The sequence below is a fragment of the Fragaria vesca genome, linkage group LG1, assembly GCF_000184155.1.
Source record: "Fragaria vesca subsp. vesca linkage group LG1, FraVesHawaii_1.0, whole genome shotgun sequence".
In the NCBI taxonomy this organism is placed as follows: Eukaryota; Viridiplantae; Streptophyta; class Magnoliopsida; order Rosales; family Rosaceae; genus Fragaria; species Fragaria vesca.
In genome coordinates this window covers 8,567,686-8,591,801 of record NC_020491.1, presented here as the reverse complement: position 1 = coordinate 8,591,801, position 24,116 = coordinate 8,567,686, and the positions used below count along the sequence as shown (strand labels likewise).

General features: G+C 37.4%; 5 protein-coding genes across 5 annotated transcripts; 2 read left to right on the top strand and 3 right to left on the bottom strand.

The window, feature by feature from the left end:
- The first annotated feature begins 3,949 nt into the window (after positions 1-3,949).
- Positions 3,950-5,514, top strand: LOC101298943. Its single transcript, XM_004289042.1, has 3 exons — positions 3,950-4,267; positions 4,378-4,600; positions 4,704-5,514. Exons 1-3 carry the CDS (start codon positions 3,950-3,952, stop codon positions 5,126-5,128), a joined length of 966 nt encoding a protein of 321 aa, XP_004289090.1. The 3' UTR covers positions 5,129-5,514.
- A 385-nt stretch (positions 5,515-5,899) lies between these two features.
- Positions 5,900-7,926, bottom strand: LOC101300758. Its single transcript, XM_004287768.1, has 3 exons — positions 7,825-7,926; positions 7,137-7,579; positions 5,900-6,688 (listed from the first exon to the last, which is right to left on the bottom strand). The coding sequence occupies exons 1-3, from the start codon at positions 7,895-7,897 to the stop codon at positions 6,056-6,058; spliced, it is 1,149 nt and encodes a 382-aa protein (XP_004287816.1). The 5' UTR covers positions 7,898-7,926; the 3' UTR covers positions 5,900-6,055.
- Positions 7,927-9,296: 1,370 nt separating this feature from the next.
- On the bottom strand, positions 9,297-10,073 carry LOC101300480 (snakin-2-like). The gene is made up of 2 exons (XM_004287767.1): positions 9,822-10,073; positions 9,297-9,707 (listed from the first exon to the last, which is right to left on the bottom strand). Exons 1-2 carry the CDS (start codon positions 9,955-9,957, stop codon positions 9,526-9,528), a joined length of 318 nt encoding a protein of 105 aa, XP_004287815.1. The 5' UTR covers positions 9,958-10,073; the 3' UTR covers positions 9,297-9,525.
- Positions 10,074-12,516: 2,443 nt separating this feature from the next.
- On the top strand, positions 12,517-14,826 carry LOC101300182 (naringenin,2-oxoglutarate 3-dioxygenase-like). The gene is made up of 3 exons (XM_004287766.1): positions 12,517-13,112; positions 13,253-13,681; positions 14,188-14,826. The coding sequence occupies exons 1-3, from the start codon at positions 12,747-12,749 to the stop codon at positions 14,485-14,487; spliced, it is 1,095 nt and encodes a 364-aa protein (XP_004287814.1). The 5' UTR covers positions 12,517-12,746; the 3' UTR covers positions 14,488-14,826.
- A 933-nt stretch (positions 14,827-15,759) lies between these two features.
- Positions 15,760-19,102, bottom strand: LOC101298656 (cyclic nucleotide-gated ion channel 1-like). Its single transcript, XM_004289041.1, has 6 exons — positions 18,602-19,102; positions 18,177-18,341; positions 17,716-18,008; positions 17,004-17,148; positions 16,573-16,815; positions 15,760-16,263 (listed from the first exon to the last, which is right to left on the bottom strand). The coding sequence occupies exons 1-6, from the start codon at positions 19,100-19,102 to the stop codon at positions 15,760-15,762; spliced, it is 1,851 nt and encodes a 616-aa protein (XP_004289089.1).
- Positions 19,103-24,116: the final 5,014 nt, after the last annotated feature.

Here is a 24,116-nt window from a genome sequence, read left to right as displayed (position 1 = left end):
TCAGTACTCTCTTGTAAGTGTCCTATATAGTCACTGAACTTCTATACATCTCTTCTCTGCATCTTCTATCTTCTGAATGTGGAATTTAAAGAATGGACGTCTTCACTCGGTCGTTAATTATGTCGAGAATTCAAGTATGAAATAATTTTTCAGAAATCTAGTGTATGACAAATAGACAGCTATATTCATTCTCCAAAAAAAAAGAAAAAAAAGAAATAGACAGCTATATTAACTTATGTACATTTGCATGACAAGTTGATTATTAAGTAGATGATTAAGGTTAAAACTTCTTAGTTTATCAAAATTAGTCGCAATCTGCTTCCACTAAATGAATCATATCAGCAAGTTTTATAAACTAGTGGGGCTTCGGGTTGGTGCCTATCTTTCAGTACTTTGTTTACTTTCGTTAGTGATCGGAAAGTTGACATATAATAAGCACATAACTCCATCAAGTAGTGATCTAGGCCTAAATTTATATTGCACTTTTACTGTCTTACTTTTGTGTCACTCTCAATACCCACTTTTAATTGAGTCAGATCTTATCTTCTCTTACCAGCTAGATTCCATGATTCATATAATTTAACCAACATGTAAATCTTAGCAATATTAATGTCCCGGATCATTTAGGAAGATATATAAATAGTTTGTTGCGCACTTTTAGCTCTGTTAATCGTTTCATCTTATTGTTTTTTTTTTTCCCGAACATATCAAGCTCTTCGATCGTTATTTTATTAGAGAAATTTTAAATACACAACCCTAATCTCTTAATACACACCTCTGTTATTTTATGTTTCTATTAAGATTTTATAGGTAAGCTAAATAACCAAAACAAACATCTATTATTAAAAATAAATAAATAAATCACTTTAGAAGTATTTTTTTCAACATCTTCTACCCTAAAATCGTCGAAAACACGTCTTCTCCCCTAACCCCAACTTCTCCACAATTCATTTAGGTTGTCTTTTTTATTTTATTATTATTTTTTTTATCTGTATCAGCTTTAGTTTGATCTTGCAGATCATATTGTCGAGTACTACATCTTTATCATGACATGTTTTATCAAATAACTAGTTATCTATGTTTAATAGCTACTGTACTTCTACAGTTCTACTAACTTGTGAATTTTGAAAACTTGTATTGGTGATTTGGAGTTGGGATATAACAATAATCATTTGATTATAAATTGAACGATGATAACCAAAAATTTCTAACAAAAATTAGATGAAATATTATGTAAAAAGAGGTACCAAATAGTAAATATATATTAATTATATTAAATAATGAAATATTTCATACATTATGGGCATTTTAGACAGTTTAGGATGTGTATTAAGTATAATACTAAAATAAAAAACTTGATAACTGATGTATTAAGTAAGGGGTGTGTATTAAGATATTAAGGGTGTGTATTTAAAATTTCTCATTTTATTAGTATCTCTATCTCCTGAAAAAGCAGAATTTTTTCTCTACTTACCTAATAAAGTAATGATAATAACAATTTGAAAATTCACACCCTGAGGAGTTTCTTTAGATACTACAAAACGATTGAGTTATTTATATACAACTGAAAATTCAAGCCAAATCCATATAATTCACTTTGTCCTCAATTATGAGTTTGATTTCTTTGTTTAGATTTATGTTGCTTGCGTTAATCCGGACTAGTATATATGTAACAAAGAAAAACAGTATAGTGTGCATAGACAGAGATGTATAAGAAAAAGAGTAAAGTGTGTATAGTAAAAGGTATGCATTATATCATTACGTATCTATCCGGCATCAAATGATGATGTTTCTCGTCTTTTTAGTTTAGTACATGATTAAACAAAAGATTGAAAGCACATAATTGATTAATAAAATGGTTTGTTGATACAAGTGTTTAAGGATATCTTATTTTATTTTATCGATTTCTTATGATTTGGTTTTATTGAAATCCAAGTTGGCTTGAATATGTAGGTAGGTATAGCCGTATAGGTCGACACTTTATCAATTTCTTATTATTTATTTATATTGAAATTCAAGTTGGCTTGAATATCTTGTCAGGTTCCGATTCACTTCCGATTGGCTCCGATTTGATCACAGTGAAACAGGGTGAAGAAATTGAGAGAGAGAGAGAGATTAGATATTTGTTGTAGGGCAGATTCGTTATTTTAGTATTTTGGTCATTATCTCTTTTAAATATTATATATATATATATATTAATTAAATAGGATAAAAAGTAAATCGTCTAATCCCCGCCTAGTCCCCACCTAAGCTATCTAGGCGCTAGGCTATGGGTCGTCGCCCGCCTAATGCTTTTTACACCATTGCTTATTTATAGGAATTATAGCAGAAAAACAAAAAATACTAGAGAAAAACAAAAAACTACAGTCCATTATGGATCAAAACCATAGTAATTATTCAAGTTCAAAAACTAGAAAAACTAGAGAATTACTGTTTCTCCTTGCCCTTATCAGATGGGCTTGGAGACCTGGTGAAGGAGCCAAGATGTCTTCCACTGAGCTAGTATTGGCCCGAGCTTGTGCCCTGTAGGGTTTCTTGTTCTTAGAACTGAAAGGACGACCTCGCTTCTTCTTCGGAGCAGCTTGCAAGGTAGCATGCTCTCTAGGGATCAACACATTTCCCCCAACGCCCACTAAATTCAGAGATCTTGCAGTAAAAATCGATGTAAATTGTGGCATCTTTAGCTTCTTTAAAGGTACATCATCAAAGTAGGACTTGAACAGTGAGGGCAGTGGAGCTGCTAGCTTAATTGGGGACTTTGTGAGAGCAGGAGGCTGCTGCCTCTTCACGACCATCTTCAAACTCTTTGGAGCTTTCACTGGAGAGGTCCTTGGTGATTCTCTTGCCTCTAAGGATCTTGGCAGGTTCATTACTTCAGTGCATGTTGCCAAACCAGTAATGACAGGCAATGCTAAGGTAAGGGCATGTTGCTTGTCAGCTTCACCTGTTGGCATCACAATTTCCGCTTCTTTCTCCACTTCATCCTCTCGAATCATTTCAAGACAGAGAGTTTGTGCAGGTCCTGAGCTAGAGCAAGCAGTGCCCTTCTTGACAATAGCTTGTTCCAGACTAATGTCCCCTTAAGTTGAGTCCTCCCCTTCTTGAAATAATTTCTTATTCAGAATAATAGGGCGTCGGGCCTTTGATGGAGTCGCAACCGGGCTGGAAAGCAGGCTGGTAGGGTTAGGAACTATAAAAACATATTGAATAAAGTAGCATGTCAGATATGAAAACTAGGAATCATTTCATCTAATATTATTTCTATAATTGATAAGAATATTGTGATAAGACTTTGCATACCCAAACTTACTGATGTAGCCAAAATAATATTGTGGTTTACTAAAACCAATATTCTTTTCAAGAAACCAAACTTTGTAGAATAATAGAGTAACAATAGAGGCTAAAGAGCCCGCCACTTTTTACTAACACATCCCAGATAAAAGCACACTCCAAATTACTTGATTAAAAAGAGAAATAAGAAAAGAAAAAAGAGGAAACGTGATGATAAAAAAATAGAGAAATAGGAACCCAATGAGATTGATTTAGTGGAAGCATGTTAGGCTGCAAGTGGGGCAGACGCAGACGCTGTAAATATTTTCCTAATAATAAGAGGTCATTTGTTCGAACCTCAGCTTGTGAAAAACATTATTTTTTAAAATGGATCATATCTAAAATTACTCCAGACTCCAGATTGAAAGCTCACCCACTGCTTTTTAATGTAACCAAAAAAATTGGAGAAATGGATAACTCTTGAGGCTTCCAAGACTGCTCACATGATTTGGTGAGAGATGAGGACGTGGAACCAACCTCTGTAACTCTGTTTCATGTCTTTATTGTTACCACCCGATCCAGCCCACGTCAGCAAGACGACAAATCCATTTATATTCGCGGCGTCTCATTTGTCCACGCCGGATGGGCCGGGGCCCACCCCCCAAACTCCCTTTATAAAATGAATCCGCGGGAAGAGTCTCGACCATTCATCAACAACACGTGCGTCCGTTGCATTTTGCAAAGAGAGTTGATGGCTGGAGTAATGCTTAGAATTCCGGTCACTCGCCTGACCGCCGACAATATTTTGGAATTTCCCGGGGGCAGAGCTGCCAGTCTTTCCGACATGGTTCTGGGCTTTATAGAGGAACCTGCTGCAGCCACCCATGCCTTCCAGGCCGACAGTATGACGTCCGGCTCCGATGAGGAAGAGGAAGACCAAGCAGCTTCTGTCGAAGAGAACAAGGCATTTTGGGACGAACAACACCAACTTCTCCAGGTAATTAATTATTTCCATCTCAATTTGTTAATTGTCTGCTTGAATTATATATGGACTATGCTGTTGCTTATAATTAATTGATTGGTCATTTGGTATTTGGAATTTTGCAGGCAACATTGCATAGAACCAGTAGCATAGAATCGAAAATCCGACAAGCCACCAAGGAGGTGCTGAGAGAAACTATAGATAGCACGTGCTGCCGGTGTTCGAGGGAAGTGGCCGGAGACTGCCGGAATTGTTTGCAAAGCGAAATATGCAATCGGCTTATTAGTTTAGGCTACAACTGTGCCATTTGCAAGTCTAAATGGAAAAGCTCAGCAAGTACCCCATCAGGTACTTATCATTTTTACCGATCAGTTCATATCTTAATTTATAGCTCTGTACGGTTCATGTAGCTGATCAATGGAATTCTTCCTGTACGTGAATTAATTTGCAGGAGAGCACACTTATTTGGAAGTGCTGGACAATTCAAATCCGAAGAGAGGGGAGACTAGGGTGGTGATTGAGCTCAATTTCCGAGCAGAGTTTGAGATGGCCAGAGCTAGTCAAGACTACAACCGTTTAATTAGCTTCTTGCCGGAAGTCTTTGTCGGGAAAGCCGAAAGACTACGAGCCTTGATCAAAATTTTGTGCAACGCAGCCAAAAAGTGCATGAAGGAGAAGAAAATGCATTTGGGACCTTGGAGGAAGCACAAGTACATGCAAGCTAAGTGGTTTGCAGCCTTCCAACGATCAACTCCGGGATTGTTACAGGTCGGAGGATGTGGAAACCGGCCACCAAAGCCGAGGGCTTCCATGTTGACGTTCGACTTGTCGGAGACTATGCCGGGATTCCATTTCACGGCGGTTGAGGCTCTGTGATCAGTTCGCATCCAGAGCTCTTTGAGAAGCTGGTAATGTGTATTTAGGCTCTGCGGAAAAACCGCAGCTTTGCTTCTTGGCTCTATAGCATGGCTGCAAGATTTTAAAGTGGCCAGAGTAACATCAGATACCTCAAAGATAAGCGAGTGTGAAACGAACTTGTCCTACCAAGTCCCTCGCCACCTCGGGGTCGTCTGTGAGGACAATTTGTTGCAGCATTTTCCTACCAGGTCCCTTATGTTAGTTACTTCAGCTCAGTTAATAGGTCATGGGTTCAAAACCTCACTAGACATATGTACGGTGTGTGTGAGAGTTATTAATAATTTAAAAATAAAAATAAAAGTTACTTCAGCTAAGCATCTGAGCTGGTTTAGCTCTTATTGACCAATTGCAGCTCACAGAAGTCACTATTGAAATTTGAAACCAAATGGGGCTTTCTCTGCTTTACCAGTCTAAGTGCTGATATTCTTGAGTTAAAAGGCAGTCAATTGCTGATGAGTGTAGAGTTAAAAATCAAGGCATGTCTGGGTGCAAATCACTTATGCACCTCGATCTAGCAACAAAGCTGCGCACAGGATAGCCAACATAGACTTTGAAGCTTCCCAGAAAAAGCACTTGAGTGTAGTTTATTAATTCGTGATAATGAGTTGGTGCAAGACATAAGAGAAGCTCACAATCATGTAGGAAATAATGACTTGGTGTGCAAGGAGAATAATAGAGATCACTATCGGGAAAAGAAGCATCCATTTTTTGAAAAAGAAACCACAGAAGTACCAATTTACTTGAAAGTAGCAAAGAGTTATTTCATTCAAAAGTAAATTCATAGTGTTCTTCAGAACACTGATAATTTCTTGTCCAAAACAAACGAATCAAAAGTTTTCCTAGACATATGTGGTTATCAAGAAAGACAACCCAAACGTTATTCGATTAGGAACTATATTCATAGTCGTCTTCATCCAGAAATCGCAGGTGCTTTCCTTTTGGTGTAGGCAATCCCTTCAAGCACAAGACACTTGGTGACACAACATCAGCTGAATCTGGAGTGCGTGGAGTATTGTCTTCTACAACTTCTTCAACAATTTCATCATCACTGTTGTACACAAACTTTGTGCGCTTTCCTTCAAACTTGGGAATCATTCTCTTCTCATCCACAAAAATCTTGCTTATACCTTCACAGAGCTCATCAACATCATATCCTGCATCCTCTTCATTCTCTTCCTCTTCCTCGGTTTCATCAACTCCCTTCAGATTATACTCTTCCTCTTCCTCGGTTTCATCAACTCCCTTCAGATTATACTCTTCTTCTTCTTCTTCTTCTTCTTCATCCTCTTCTTCATCACGTGTGCTCGCATTGACCTGAATGGACCACAATGAAGCACTATCATCATCTGGAGATGACCTTTCTTTGCTCTCACTTGTAATCACAGAGGAGCAATCTTCTTCTTCTGAGAAAGAGATTTCAGATTTCTCAGAGAAATCAAGCAGCAAAGATCGACTCAGGATACTCTTCTGCGATTCAAGGCTCGCTTGATTCTTCCCTTCAAAGATGTCACATACCACCTGCCACATATCCCAAGTGAATGCTGATCAGGTTGCAATTCTATTTTGGAGGTTTTAAAACAAAAAGGACAATAAAAAAACAAATGTCCCAATATTCAAACCCAAATTTAGACTTCACTAACATGATTCCCCAATTTCAAGACTGACCATAACCCAAATGAGCTTTGAAATAGATCTAATCACACCAGTATAACAATATGAGATAAATCCAATCAAAATAGTGTCCCCAAGTTCAATATAAATAAAATGCCATCACACAGTATTAGAATATCAGCAAAACCCTAAACAAAACTTCAACTACTTATCTGTTAACATATTCAGAATTACTCAACCAGTTATCCACAATATCAAGAACCCTAAGCCCTAAGATGAACCCATCTCTAGAACATCTTCAATCACATAGAATATATGTAATAGTAAAAACCCAAGTGAAATTCAGGGTTCAAACCTGAGAGATCAATTGTTCTTGGACCATAGGAGAGGGTCTCTCAATGTTACTCCCACTTCCATCAGCTAACAGATCATACACCTGCGGCGTGTTCGCCGGAGTTGGGGCAAGAAGTCCGGTCGGCGAGTTCCCAATAAGGCTTTGAAGATGTCGAAAAGGCCGGTTTTCGAAAGAGAGCTTAGAGACCTCGGCCTCTTCTTCCACTTGTTGCAACAGGGTCTTGACTTGACCTCTCAACAGAGCCTCGCCGGACCCCGGTGTGGTCTTGGCTCGGAGACTCCTCAGTTTGATGATCGCCGATGATGGAGTCTGCATCGCAACTCCCACAATCGGAGAGTCGTTGGTTATGTCGATCAGAGCAGACCGGTCTTGCTGTTGTTGATTTTTTCCATTTCTTGTTCTTGATTTTGATACACCCATTTCAGAATCTTCATTGTTCTTCCCTGAAAAAACATAAAGATTATAAGTAAAACACTAAAACCCTTTTCTGATTGAAACTTCAAAAATTGAAAGAACAAATTTTCATTTGTAAAACCCTGTTTCGATTGAAACCCATAAACCCAAAGATTATAACAAACATTTATTAGTAAAACCCTGTTCTGATTGAAACCCATGAACCCCAAGATTGAAAGAACAAAAGGCAAAGAACGAAAACTTTGAATCAAGAAAGTGATGAAGAATCACTCACTTGAGATTGGAATGGTGTTGTTGTTCTGGGTCTGCGACCTTGTGACTCTTCGTGTTGAAGATGGGGTTTCCATTGGATTCAAAAAATCAAGAAGGTCGCCGGAATACGAAATGGGTCGTCGGGAAATGAACGGAGAACTCGAAAACTGAGATGAATTGGTGAGTCTTGAGAATCAAAACGTTGAAAGGCAGAGAGAACGCGTGTGGCTTTTAGCCAAAGCTTCGCAACGGTTTTATAAAGAAACCTGAAAACGGGGCTGTGAATGGGGATGTGACCGTTGGCGCGTGCACGTCACCGTTGATGAACTAGCCGTTGGGGTTGTATTTGAATAGCGATCGCCTCGGTTCTCCCTTTGGACATTATCTACCAATTTTGATGGGCCTCTGAGGCCTCATGGTTTACGTTAATTAAGCCGTTAATGCTAACCTAAAGCATGAGAATTTCTTTCTTTTTCTAAAGGTTGGACAGCTTGATGCTTTCTAGGTATAAATTTATAGAACCTTGAGAAAGAAACTATAAATTTTGATTTTTTACCAAAAACAAAAGGATGCGTTCATTTGTTGATATGGAAAGCCTTTTATGTTCTTTGTTTTCGTATTTTATATATTCAAATCACAAAAAATTAGAGACATCAAGAACGTCTCAAGTAACGGTCTCATAACGAATAGTTTGAAATTACAGACTTAAATTGCATATCGTTGTTAACTAATGAAATTTGTTTCTCATAATGAAAATAACATAATTTTGTGACTTCATCTAAGTTTATAACTAATAGAGCTATTTAGATCGAGGGAATAATGAGATTATCGAAACCGTGAAGAGGATAGGAGACGAATTTGACGACTTTGAAAACAATGGTTCTTTTCTTTTTCCCAATCATGCTCGTGCAATAATTCTTCATGGAGAATGACTGAATGAGAATCAGAGATGAGGATTATTTTTGTGGGGAGGCCAGCTGGGAAAGTCATTGGCTGCCCATCAATTTCTTTCTTAAACACAGCTCATATTCATTTGACTATGCATATAACTCGTACATGAATTATTGAGCTACACAACAAAATTTAATCGTTTTTTTCACACACAATAGATCTATATATGACTTATAAACCAAAAAAAGAAACAAGATTCTTCTGGTATTTGCTACATACAGCAATCGCTGGATCGAGCTTAATTTGAACCATGTCGTATTGTGATTAGTTTATTTTCGGAAAAATCTCACTACTCTCATATATGCACAACAAAACCGATTTGATATGCAATAGTGCATGTGGGATTAAGGAAAACCAGGGATTAAGGAAAACCAATTAAGAAACTAGTAAGGCTAAATGATTGAATATACTAGCTTGATACCAATTAGCAATTTGGCATGGTGCTCCATTTGAAGAAGAAGAAGAAGAAGAAAGAACTTATTATGTACGTACTCAATAATAATCAGATCGACAATGGACTTAAAATGATGTTTTATTACATAATATTGAAACTCATAACAGAGAAATACAAAAGCTATTACATATATATATGGAGGCCTAAAAAAAATATCTCAATAATAATGGAGGTACAAGTTTGTGATACATGATCATCAACTTTATTCTGGTGGAAGACAACAATATATATGATTGATCAAGCTGACAGCAAAAGCTTAGCATCTGATCAGGCATATATATGCATGTACTTAAATTAATTGAAAAGAAATTAAATCAATTAAGGGCATTTGCGGGTTTGGTTGTGGGTGGTGAGATTAGCATAGCAAGGGCAAGCCTCCAAGTTGCCGGCAGTGCCCGGAGGAACACAGTTGCACTTGCTACAGCAGCTTCCGCAGGCCCTTTTGCACAGGCGCGGCCGCGACGATAGCTTGCACCTTCCAGCACAGGCCACTCCACAATCTGCATTATCGGATCCATTAATCACATGTTCGTTAGGGTTACGCATTGTCACATACATTCAAAGCTAGCCTGTAATGAGATCGATCGAGCTATATATGAACTTTTAAGACATACCTAGGACAGGGGGTAAGGGGCTGGGAGCTCCTCCATGATTGAGGTCCATGACGGTCTGGTGATCTGCTTGGGCGAGGAGAAGAAGCAGAAAAGAGAGAACCAGCGAAGCCATCAGCGTTTTCGACAAGGCTCCCATTTTACTAATCGATAAGAGGAATTAGAAGATGATGATGAACAGATGAAGTATGTGAAATCCTTGATGATCAGAGAGTAGTGAGAGAGATTGGTCTGATAGAGCTTGTATTTATAGAGAAAGGAGCTAGAGGTAAGTCACTGACTCAGAAGAGCATAGCATCTAAGGACATGAGGTTGAAGCAAGGGCAGGTAGGACTGTCAATGCCTCTCTGTCTGGTGCCCAGTTGCAATAAATCAAATGTTCTTTTCACAGTTCAAGCCTTCAAGGGGTCTCGGAGAAGGGTCCTAGTACTGAAAGCCAGACTGCTCCCAACTCATAATGTTTGAATGAATATCACTATTTTTTCTCTCTATGCATGATTACAATATTAGCTTGATTAATTAATTTAATTGAATCTACCTTAGCTATATGTTGTCAAGCTCACTCTTTTTGTGTGTATACGCCCACCCTGTTCTAGCAAGGGCCTCCCCATACCGCCATACGTATATGTTAACAAGTACGTACTATGCGTACTTGTATAGAAGGTTTCTACATGTTCATCATGCATGTATAGAAGGTTTCTTCGATCCCTACCCGGATGGTTTATTCTCAAGTACAGTACTGTTAATTGGAGCAACGACAACTTGCAAACAAAGTATTTGACGATTGTGAAGGAGATGACTAAAGGTTAGTGTTATTAACACACTCTTTTGTGATATTAACACACCCTATCTATGATAAGAGCCGATCATAAAACATATTCAAGTGACAAATTTATAAATAAAATTGAAATATGTGGATAAGAAAATATATGGAGTGTGTTAATAACACAAAATTGTGTGTTTATAACATCAACTATGACTAAATTTAACTCGTCCATGTTTTGTGATGAAGATGAAGATGATCATCAACTTTGATGGGCTTTTTTTGTAGTTTGGTGGGTTTAGACGTTTAGACTTTAGAGTTCAGTTGATGGACCATGGGGGGAGAAAGAAACCATTTGCGCGGCCCATTAGAAACTTGGACTGAGAGATAGAATGTTAAACTTGGTCATGTTCGTTTAGGTTGAATTTGAATCAAATTCAAACTAGCACATAGAATAACCTCTTGATCATTATACACGTATCTTTTCTTCTCTGCTTGATATTTATTTTCTTTAATTTTACCCCACACAGGAATTGCATCGAGAAATAGACTCACACAGTTAGAGAGACGAAGATCGGAGATCAAAGCTGGTCTTGGCCTACATATCTTCATTCTTCACCGGGTTAGCGTATGCAAATCCTTTGTTCTTATCGTTTGCATTCCACTTTCTTGCTATGATTGCCTATATTTACTGTGTATCCGCTTAAGTTTATGTGTGTTAGGTTTACAATTAAGGCATTAATAAGCTCATTCTCTACTAATCTTGCATCTTCTCTCTACACCTAAACCTTGTATTAAGCAACTTAAATCCTTTTCCATCCAAAACTGAAATGTCAGTATAACCTTGATTAGAAATCTCTTAAGAAACTTATCCTTGATGCGATGTCTATTAGCTTATTATTATACTAAATGGGCACTTTTTTCTTATAATTAACGGCGGATTTTTCTTCTTGGGTAGGTTAAATAGTCGACTTATCAATTGGGGTAAGAATAGTATGTTATATCAATATGTGACATCTGATTTGGTTGGTATGAGGAAATAGGCACTGATTTTTGTTTGTTATAACAAAAACAAAATCCCAATCAGACAAAAAATGAAAGGAAATCGAGTATACGCAAGCATGTAGATCGGATGTGAACTAAACAACTAGGAAGGGATGGTTGGTATGCACATGCGTGCCCCCATTTCACTTAGTCTTGTTAGGTGAATATCACATGTCCCCAATTTCACTCCCCCATGCCAATCTCCTGCTTCTATTTACCTTCTTCTAGTTTAGATTCAACCCTAACAGATAATTTTACCGTGTATGAATACTATGGTAAAATAACCTCTCTGATCACTGCTTAAAGTCTTACATGTTACTCGATCATCGTATATGTTATATTGCCCTTACCCAAGTACTAGCTTCAGTTTTTTCATGATCTCCGGGCACCATAAAGAATTTGCGAGTTTAAACCATTTTGGCCCAAGCAATTGTGTGGTGGTTTCATATCACACGATGGATGTTTCACAAAATTAGTAAACATTCACATTGAATACCAAAATCGTTTTTATGCCCACATTAACTATTCTTTTCTTCTATCTCAGTTTTATTCATTTACGAATATAGAAATTTTATCGAAAGAAAAATAAAATTAAAGACCAACGATTTAAGATAATGGGCCGTATTAACAATTCTTTGTAGGTACGGGAAAATCTTTGTGTAGACACATGAACTTATTACCTTAATTACATTTCATATGTGGTACGATCACAATGGTCACATCGGATACTTTTTAGAGTTGAGGATTATGGTAAATTAATACTCCCACAACAAGATTTGCACTCCTCTAGCTACATGGTTTCAGGTAAATCCATTAATCCAATGTCCGGTCCATAGAATGCCAAATATTCTAGAAGCCAAAGATAGGGGGGTTTGGTATAGCTTGAGGCCAGTCTGTGATGACTCTCAAAGAAGAGGAGCTCACTCACGAGCTCGGAGGTAGTTGTAGCTGCCAAGTGCCAACCTCTTTTTAACGCCATTCAATCCCCCAATATATACCGCCCCTTCACCCCACACCAAAACTCATCTTCTTCTTCCTCTCATCTTTCACTTTTTTCTCCACCAAACCCAAACTCAAACATTAAAAATTCTCAGGCAGATCGCTAGAGAGCATATATCAGAATGGCCCCTACTCCTACTACTCTGACCGCCATAGCGGGGGAGAAGACCCTCCAACAGAGCTTCGTCCGCGACGAAGATGAGCGCCCTAAGGTGGCCTACAACCAATTCAGCAATGATATTCCGATCATTTCCCTCTCCGGCATAGAAGAGGTCGAAGGCCGCCGCGCTGAGATTTGCAAGAAGATTGTTGAGGCCTGCGAGGACTGGGGCGTTTTCCAGATTGTTGATCACGGCATCGACCCCAAGCTCATCTCGGAAATGACTCGTCTCGCCAGAGAGTTCTTCGCTTTGCCGCCGGAGGAAAAGCTCCGTTTCGACATGTCCGGTGGCAAAAAGGGTGGCTTCATCGTTTCCAGCCATTTACAGGTAATTAATACAAAACAGTTTACAAATTAACTCGACTTTCATGTCATATTATAATGTAGCGTTTTGTTACTAAGATGTGAATTTTATTTTATTAAGCGGTTAAAAAATAGGTCAATACGCGTTTTATTATGTGTTGCTAGGGAGAGGCGGTGCAGGATTGGCGCGAGATTGTGACCTACTTCTCATACCCGGTGCGCCACCGTGACTACTCGAGGTGGCCGGACAAGCCCGAGGGGTGGAGAGATGTGACAACGCAGTACAGTGACGAGCTGATGGGGTTGGCATGCAAGCTATTGGAGGTTTTATCAGAGGCCATGGGTTTAGAGAAGGAGGCATTGACGAAGGCATGTGTGGACATGGACCAAAAGGTTGTGGTGAATTTCTACCCGAAATGCCCCCAGCCGGACCTCACTCTCGGACTCAAACGCCACACGGATCCCGGTACCATTACCCTTTTGCTGCAGGACCAAGTCGGTGGACTTCAGGCCACCAGGGACGGCGGAAAGACGTGGATCACCGTTCAACCTGTGGAAGGAGCTTTCGTGGTGAATCTTGGAGACCATGGACATGTGAGTATACTTGTGACAATTTCAATTAATCTGATTCATTATTCTTGATTGATAATTTTACTATTTTAGTGTCACTATCTTAATGTGATTGTGAAATAAGCAAGATAAGGACACATTAATTGTTATTTATACCAAACTCATTATGGTCAAGATATTTTTGTAAAGAAATCGTGAATAATAGGGTCTAGGTGCGTGGATGTTGAAGTCATGGGTTTAATTTGATTTAATTGGTTAATTAATTTTTATGTTACGTATACTCAATTATATTTACCCGGTTAATACGACCCAGAAACTCATACTCAATCATTTATGGATGTAATTCAATGGAAAATGAGAATTATGTTTAAGTGAAGTTATTTTATTTTCAACATTTAGATGTAAATATACAAAATGTTTGAGTTTCTTAGTGAGTCAGTGACTGAGTGACCATTAACATACGTATAATATATACCAATACGAACGTATAGTCTTATATGTATTGACACATTATTTGGGTGATGGAACAGTTTCTGAGCAATGGGAGGTTCAAGAATGCTGATCACCAGGCGGTGGTGAACTCAAACCACAGCAGGTTGTCCATAGCGACATTCCAGAACCCAGCTCAGGAGGCGATAGTGTACCCACTGACGGTCAGAGAAGGAGAGAAGCCAATTCTGGAGGAGCCGATGACTTACACTGAGATGTACAAGAAGAAGATGAGTAAGGACCTTGAGCTAGCCAGGCTAAAGAAGCATGCAAAGGAGCAACTGCAGGATTCAGAGAAAACCAAACTTGAGGCCAAGCCAGTGGACGATATCTTTGCTTAAGTGCTATGTGTCTCTCTTAATTTGTTATTTATGACTAGCTAGTGTGATATCGAGTGAGTACCTTTATGCATGTTTGGTTATGGAATGAAATGAATAGGTCAAAAATAAAACGTTTATGTTCTGGTTATGGAGCCTCCATGCAGAGCTATTACTGCTGTGCCAAATGCAACAACCCTAGTACAAATTTATCGGGAAAAAAAAAAAAACCCCTAGTACAAATTAAAATGCAATAAATTGGCCAAATACAAAATATACCAATTAATTGGTTGGTATAGATGGTACCACATCGTGAGTATACAAGAGGAAAGGAGCTTGCCAGCATGTACCTTTTCTCTATTTAAAAAAATAATAAAAATAAAAATCATTATCTCTAGTGGTTTTCTATGACTTGGTCCTATATGACTTGCTCAAATTAATTTGAGTATTGGACCCTTCAGTGACGAGTCATGAGACCAGAAAATGATAAAAATAATATTCTGGAGAAGAATTTAAGAGGACTCAAATTATTTATTTCTTTAGTGATTAATGAAGATTAGTTTCCACTGAGTACAAGAAAGAAAGAATCAGGACATGATTGTTGGGCTATGTACATATATAGCAGATAATTAGTTGGCCCCCTTTTTCCCTATAAAGGCTTGGATATGGCCCAACCAGAGCCCATATGACTCACAAAATATGATTCATTTCTGACACCCTGATTTCCCTTTTATTCTTTTTTTCTTGTGATCCTTCACACAACATCGAGGTTAACAGACATAACATATCCAACCTCCATATTGGGTTATCAGTGAGGATGATAAACAACTGAAATTATGATTCATTTCTGACACCCTGATTTCCCTTTTCTTCTTTGTTCTTTGAGTGATCCTTCTCACAACATCGAGGTTAAAAACAAAAACAACCCTGATTTCCCTTTTCTTCTTTGTTCTTTGAGTGATCCTTCTCACAACATCGAGGTTAAAAACAAAAACAAACAAACTTGTTGCATGGCTTGTCTTAGAAATGCGAAAATTGACATTGATCATTCTAGATATCGTACCCAACCTTGATGTATTCATTCTTTCGGCCAATCCGTATCCCTTCGGATATCTTCATTTGAAGAGACATACAATATTCAGTACATCATCAGACTGCAATACATAACATATCCAACCTTCATATTAGGTAATCAGTGAGGATGATAAACAACTGATAATCACTTATAAATGTATAGATACACTGTCAACCATTGTACTCGATATAAGTATCCTGTAGATGCTTCCGACTAGTCATTTATGTAACCAGCCGGCTTGCATGACGAAGTCGCCATTTCACTTGTATGGAAGATGCGGCCAAATGTTGCCATCGCCGAGAATGAGGATCATTCAATTGCATGAGCTCTCTACTAGAAAAGTGCCACCAGAATTTACAAACAACACTCTTTAAGTCGTTTGCTCTGATTGCAAATGCTTCAACTTTTGTTTGGGACTTGACAACTTTTCTCGAGACAGGGAAGTCTGAGAATGATTTGAGGTTTGTTGCCCACTCTAGAATCTCTTCTCCGAAGAAATCACCTTTCTCAAGGCACCTGATGACTGAGGAACAATTTGAACTTTCATGGACACTGTTATTACTAATAGATGTGTAAGTCCATGCAGTGCCTTGTGTGATGAACAACATCTGCTCCAACGGTTCTCCTTCTCGAAAAATATATTTGTCTTCAGCATATATGACTGGTTTGAGATGCTCGCATATTGCTTTCATTACTCGTTCATCCATATTTTCAAACGCTGGCAACTACAGATGTATGTATATATATACACACACACAGAAGTGATCATCAAAATGGATGAAACTTTATAAGAGTGATATACACCTATAAATTGAAAGGTGAAACTGTATATACGTGACTGAAAAGTATGCAAATAAGAAAATTCACACTTTAATTTCAAAGCGAACTTTCATTCTACATAAAAACTATATATATATTCACTAACTTTTAAGAACCCATATCCTTATTATGATTTGGCTACCAATTGAAGAATGGTTTAGAAGGTTTTATTGTCTATAATTTAAAATTCAATAAACAGATGAAAAATTACTTACTTTTTTAAGTGAAGCCAAACGAAGATGGCTCATGATATCTCTTCTATCTCTTAAGGGAAGAACAGAGAGGATGGCGGTGACATCAAAATGATTGTTTTCTTCAAGCTTTTGGCGCATATTTTTCATGATTCCCATCTTCAAACTTTTAGGGAGGGTGTTTTTCGTTAACCATAGATCTATTTCTGGATTCAACTTTTGCATCTTTCGTCTCAGTTTAAGTTCTTTTGATATTTTTTTCGATACCTGCATATACAAATGGTTGTTTAGTATCATATATCATTTGAGTTTGCTAGTTTAGTATTCTCAGTATTCCAGACTCCTTGAAGTGATGATGAGCAAGAAATAAGTTAATGCCAACGAGTCTTTGAATTGGTAATCAAAGACCAGGTGGCATGAAAATTGAAAAGTAATTCTTAAATTTTAGCACCAACCTGCACCCTTTCATTGAGATATATCAAAAATAGCACTATGCCACTTATACATAGGAGAATCGAAAAGAAGATTTCCATCAAATTGAAACTGGTGCTGCGGTTCTTAGCGAACATGAATGTGGTTCGAAGGTTTGAACCAAAAGAACTGCACGGATGAAATATAGCACATACAAGAATTCTAATTAGACATCTTATACTCTTGACGTATAAATATTAGCAGATTAAAAATGCTTAAAAGTAGTTGAAAATGCTATAGCCTCTAGGGAAGAAAAGATATAAATGTGAAAATTGTTATTTTGTTTGTTATCAAACAAATAACTCAAATGCAACAACGAGACTCACAACTTCCTACTTAATGGGGAGACTAATGCCATTAGACTAGACCAAATGGTGGTATTGGATTGTAAATTGCTTTCTAGTTTTCTGATTTTTTGTTATCAATCTATTCTTCTAGAGTTTATTATACTATAACCATTGTAAGATAGTCTAATCGTTCTTGCGTAGTTGGGTATTCTCTCCTACCTAGGTTTGAACCTTAACATTGTCAAAAGTGACCAGGGAAGAGGCTGAAATGTTTGTTGGATGATCAGACCCTAACATATTAATCTTTGAGCCTAAGAAGTCTTTAGGATACCGTGAACTTGTTTAAAAAATAGTTTATTATAATATATTTGTCAGAATATTAATAAAATAATGCATCAAAGTGTCAAACCTCAAATTTTGTAGACCCCACCAAAAACCTTGCAACATCTTTCGTGGAACATCTCTTGACCTTGTCATTCCAGACTGAAAAGCATAAAGATATATACCAAAATCGAAAGTAGTTGAATTTGCTGCGCATAATTCGTTCATTATGTTAAGAACGGTGATATTAACTTTTAAAGAATCTTCATAGTTACAGTAATAAGAAGATGACGTAACAGCGCATTGTAGATTCTGACAAGAAAATTTCCAACAATCAATCTCTTGATGAACAGCAAGAATGTACCATAAAGCTCCATATAGCTGAGGAACGGGAAAGCTTGTTAATGATCACATTTCAATAGGGAGAAAATGAATATGAATAAGCAATAACTAGGTGAGTATGACTAAGCGAATTGAAATTTACACTTCTCATTTTACATGTACCCATAATTAAAACTTTGTAATAAAAACCCAGAAGGTTAAACTTACATGAGCTGCAAGGACAAATGGGAAAAAATCCAGGATAGCTTTAAGCCATCTTCCTACTCCAGTCTCTACGTTAGGACGTAGCCTGAGCGGCCGATAAATGCGATATACTCTTAGCATGTATTGAACTGGAAAGGTAGGAAGAAGAATGAAAGACTGTGTCATCGTCTGGACAAATTACACAATAACTTCAGAAGAATTGAAATTGAACTTTTGTGTTGTATTAATAACAAATTCAAATCAACTAAGACAGATGGCTTGGGGCTCCCAAACTATGTAAATATTGCTATTTTTCTTTTTCTTTTTTCGGTAACTGGATGAAACGAGGCTATAATTAAACAAGCAAAGATAAGAGCAAGAAACAGTAGCAAACATGCGAATCTATGATTTGGTAAAAACAGTTCAGTATAGAGAGGTCGATCTGTTACCTGTGCAATGGGCAGAGCAGTGTACAAACGAAGCAGTAGTGTGCAGAAGTCGTGTCTCTTTTGTTTCGAAGGAACTCTCAAAACCTTTAACTTACGACGGATTCGCCGCAGATATATAACATACAGAACAAAGTCCGCCATATAAACGAGATCTGTGGCTGTTCGTAGAGCCAGAAAAGTTATGACCAATCTGTCGTCCCACGTCAAACACTTCCAATCGTCTTTCACGATATAAGTGTAAAGGTAGAGAGGATCAACTAATGTGGCAAAGGCGCTTGATACTATAAATACCTTGTGATCCCACGTCGAAAGGAATGCTTTCTCATTAGCCCTAACAGTCTCCTCTGTCGCTTCAGAAATGGTCATACCGACAGCTTCCTCTGGTGTTGGCCACCTTGTTGCAGTAATATTTCTGGTAACAGCTCTATGCCTTCCACCTTGACGGGAAGATTGCCCCCTCAGAATATTCCGGTCTGGATTAGAACTGAAGAAGGCGTTCATATACAAAAATTATACTAGTGAGAAATATATTTGACTTAAAATTAAATTGGCCATATAGAAAGGAAGATTATATCTTTTAGATAACCTTATCATAACGGAATCCTCCATATCTAGCTAGCTTTATGATACTGTATCTTCTGATCGAGCTGCAGATGGAGCTAAGGAGCTTTCTCAATATAGCAAAACACGAAGAACTGGAAGACAAGGATCAGATTATCAAAACTTAGGATCCACGGTCCTTGATCGATCGTTTATATACAAAAACAGACCGTTGACATTTGCTCTTACGTACTTCCTGCAAATTGCTCTTTCTTATTTAGAGGAATCGCAATGATATATGGTTTGTGGTGTGATCTGACCAAGAAACCTTAGGAAATTGTAGTGCAAATCGCAAACAATTCTTTGGCATATGAGCATGGTAGAGCAGGCTTGCTAATAGATAACTGTTCGGACAATAGTCGCTGACTTTCTAAATTCAAAGTTGATCCGAAAGCTCTTTCTGACCTGTTCGGAGCATCATGGAGGTATATATTGGTACGACGTCAGAGATTATATACCGGAGACTTCGTACCGGATTTTCCAAGCAAGGTTGGAGCTGCTCTCTCGAACTTTCGATACAATTACATGCCGAGTTGATTAATTGGTATTATATAGCTGCTATCGAGCTAAGCCTAAACTATATCGCAATTCCTATATATTCTAGTTGATTGAAGAGTTGAAGAGACTTAAATAATTGATTTCCTTCAAAACCCACAATGGTGTTCATTGTGTCAGTCGCTGACGAAGGAAATTCTCTTCAGTCACTCTTGATACAGTATCATAAACTAAAACAATCAACTTAGTAACAATTTTTTCTACCCTTATCCTTGCTCATCAAAAGCTTCATTAACCAAAACAGCATACGGTTGCCAACAAGTCCCTTACTTGCTGATTGCTCACTTGAAATGGGAGTAAATTGGACCCTCCATTGATCAGAGTCATGAGACCAAAAAATAATAAAAACAAAAAATAAACTGAAGAAGAAAAATTATGAGACTCAAATTATTGTTCAATGAAAATTTGAGGTTGTTGAGCACTTAATTGGGCTGTGTAGCAGATAATTAGTTGGGCTATTTTCCTCAAGGAGGTGAGGCATATATGCATGTGTTGGAAGTGGTCCAGCCACAATCCATATGATTCACAAGTGAGATAATTGAGCAGAAAAGCAAAGGACAAGTTGAATGAAAGGATTGAATTATGAGCTTCTTGTCAATTCCTCTTTTTCTTTATCAATGGCGAACTCAACTCTCTAAAGGAGGTTCTCCTCAGTGGCCGACGCAGGATTGTTCTTTAGTGGGGGCTATTTTCATTGTAATAGTTCACTTGGAACCCTATGGGGGCAAATTAGTTCAAATTTGTTATATATACTTAAATTGCTTAATTTGGCCCTAGAATATACCAAAAATCTTAACCAAGTGGGGGCAATAGCCCCCAACTGCTTTAACCTGTGTCCGCCTATGGTTCTCCTAGTTGGAAACAGGCCCGTACCTAAGATTTTTATACCTGACTTGAACTTTCAAATTTTGGCCCTTAAAATATAGTATTCATTCAATTTTATTTTCTTTTTTTAAAAAACACACAAAAATTTTCACAAACTAAAACTATAAACTCAAAATTTAACCACAAAAAATATTAGAAATTCTATTTATATTAAAAATCGTATTAATACAACAAATCTTTTACTTAGGTTGCTCCTTTTTTCTAAAATAGCAACTAATAATAGTAATATAAGGGTAAGATTTTATATTCATTTTTCTCTTTTGTAATTTAACACCACCCTAATTTGATGCTCTTAATTATTTTTTATTGTTTTTAACTAAACTAATGTGATCACACAAAGAGAAAATAAAATTTTGAGCCCCTTAAGCCTCCGGGCCCTGAGTCCATCGACTCTTAAGATTCTATTCAGGTACGGGTCTGGCTAGAAGTATATGTCTAACGTCCCCAAAACTTACCCGGCCGAGCTACAACTTTGACCCTAGCTCGTTAGACCGGGCACAAGTCGCGCGAACTTATGAGAAAGAGATCGACAAAGTATAACCAACAGACTGCCTGAAATATAATATTAGCGGCGAACTCAAAAAAATATAATGTTTTAGTGTCAAGAACTCAAGATCAATTTGTACTTGCACAAAATATTCTCACGTTTTTATGATGAATATAATCAGATTAATTTCAAAGTAGAAAGGATGATGAGTGAGACGTAAAGGCTGCAAGAACTAATATGAGAAAAGTAATGAGATAAATATACATTTGTGAAAGAAGTGGAAACACTAGCTACTGATGGATCTTGTCGATCGTCTTTATACTTGACATGATCGAATAGACAGGATGTCCACATGAAACAGTGGTATTTTAAAGGGAAGTGTCTTTTCGTCTTTTAGATCTTCATGCAATAAAACGTGGCTTAATCCTTTTCGTGATTTTGTATAAGTGATCGAGGTGACTCTACTCGTGTTCAGATTGCTGATTTGAATATCATAATCCTGCAAGAAGAAGTTCATTACGATTTACACACTTTTGGTTTTATTAATTGCTTTGTAGAAAGTTCATATCTGTGTTCTTGTGTGGAACTAAAACAGATCCGGAGAAAAGTTAGAAGCTGAATCGTATTATAGTCGATCATTTGGTCAACAATGAGCTTAATTATGCCTTCCATTTTCTTTGTGATATATAGTCGATCGTTCCCATGCAACATTCAACAATCGACCATTATTAATCGGTGTGTGATCAACATACATATGTTGGATTAAGTTCTCCGTATTCGGGTTTTTGTAGATCTACTCCACTTGAGCGTAGATGGATGACAAAATTCTACTTGCAAGCATCAGGGGACGATAAGATTCATCGATTTATACATACAATACGTACGTACATACATACTTAAACATCAAAGTAATATATGATATTGTTCAATTATCTCTCACTAAATCAGAAATATATATTCATCGGCATATCCTTTGTATAGTAAAATCCTAAAGACGAAGCCACGGACGAAGAGGTATCTGCTTAAATTAATATGCGGCTAATCATCACAACAGTAATTAGAAAAGATGTTGTGAGGACGTTTATACGTTTCAAACCCTAGAAAAGATGTTGGATTAGTCACTACTCATCTACGTTGCATGGAATCGGAAGCGGAAACATGGAAGCGAAGCATTTAGAAGCGCGGAAGCGATTTTTTTGAAAATAATTTGGAAGCGGAAGCGTTTTGGAAGCGTGAGAATCAAAATAATATATACAAATAACAAATATATATCACCTATTTTTAATTTCATTCATTTATTTTAATCGTTAATTTTAATAAGTTGTACAAATTAGTTTGATTGTTTAGCAGATAACAACTCATTCTTAAAAAAAAAAGATATCACTAAACCTTATAAAAATAAACTTCTTCACTAAAAAAAAGTCCACCATGAAATATTGAAAGCACACGTCTCTCTAGTCTCTACATCTTTTAATCTTCTTTCTTCACCTCTCTATGCTCTCTCACCCTCCAGGTCGCTGTCATCTTCTTTAACTTCATTCTCTCTCACTCCTCTCCCTCCCTCCAGTTTCAAATCCTTTCTTAACAGGTCCTCAAGCAGAAGATCTGATTGATTATAGATTCCGAAAGAGATAGAGAGAAGATTGATGTGCCGCTGAATCAGTTCTCGTGCAGTGGACCATCGCGTTTCCAAATCAAAATCGTGAGCTTCCGTCGTGCTTCCAAAACCCTCTTTTCCCGGAATCACGATTCCGGGCGCTTCCGACCGCTTCCACGGCGTTTCCGCTTCGCTTCCGCTTCGAAAGCGGGAAACGCGAGTGGCCCGGCGCTTCCGTGCTTCCTAGCTACTCATACAGGATATAATCTCACTTACCCAAAATTAATTAAGAAAATCTTGGTGATATTAGTTTGTCTTGGAAGCTAGGTCAAATCAAAGCAACGTAATTAGTCTAGTGCGTGGAAGACCTGGTATCTGGGGATCAAGGTTGGCATATGCGCGCAGAACTGGTGCCTGGTATCAGAAATTTCTTTTCCACCTGACCCTGGTAATATAAATATAAACGTACTACAGCTGCATGCTGTTTCACTTTCACACTGTACTCTGTATATCGATTAATTGTCTTCTTATTTTACAGTTCTCCTGAACTAAAAGATGAATAAATCTTGTCTTTACCTGTTGAAATCAAAGCTTAGATAGTCAAGTCAACATGCTTAATACATTTCAATTTCTTTTCATTGATTAATTTGTAATATTCCTTCACTTCTTCGTATCAGTTTCCAGGAGTAGGTAGTATATATTTTTTGAAGTGTGAGTTCTTTTCTTTGAAGAGTTGGTGTATTTTCTTTTTGCAGTCTGGTACATAACGATCACTCGATCACCGTACCTGCTAAAACTGCATATATAACGTTCAACACCTTTCATAATCAGAAGAAAAAGCAAGTATAATAGGTGGTTAAGCGAAAACAATATCGAAACTTTACACAAACTATTTTACAACGCCACGCATATATATATGATATATCGTAGGAAGAGAAAATGTTGAGGTAGTGTGGCTCCATCCGATACATTAAGAATTCACACTCCATAAACGAGGACGTACAATATACTACTAGTGTGAACAAGTTTTAGTGATACTAATTAAGTGAACCTTGAAGAACAAAGCACAATGTTGATTAATTAGGCAAATAGAAACACAAACAATTGACATCTGACTTTTTCATAAGATATACAAAGACCAAGTCCAAGCCAACAAAAGTCTGACGCCGACTTCTCTCAAGTCTCCTTGCTCCATCTCACACTCATGGATATCTTGACCATTGTTAATTGCCTAGCTAATTACAATTAGCCACTTAATCCCTTATTTAATATCAATAATGGACCTCCTCTTCACTTTTAAATTTAGAGCTTGGCCTCCAGTTAGGAATATTCATAATTGATGATGATTCTGATGGGGGAAAATGACCAAAGTTTAGTTGTTCATATTAGAT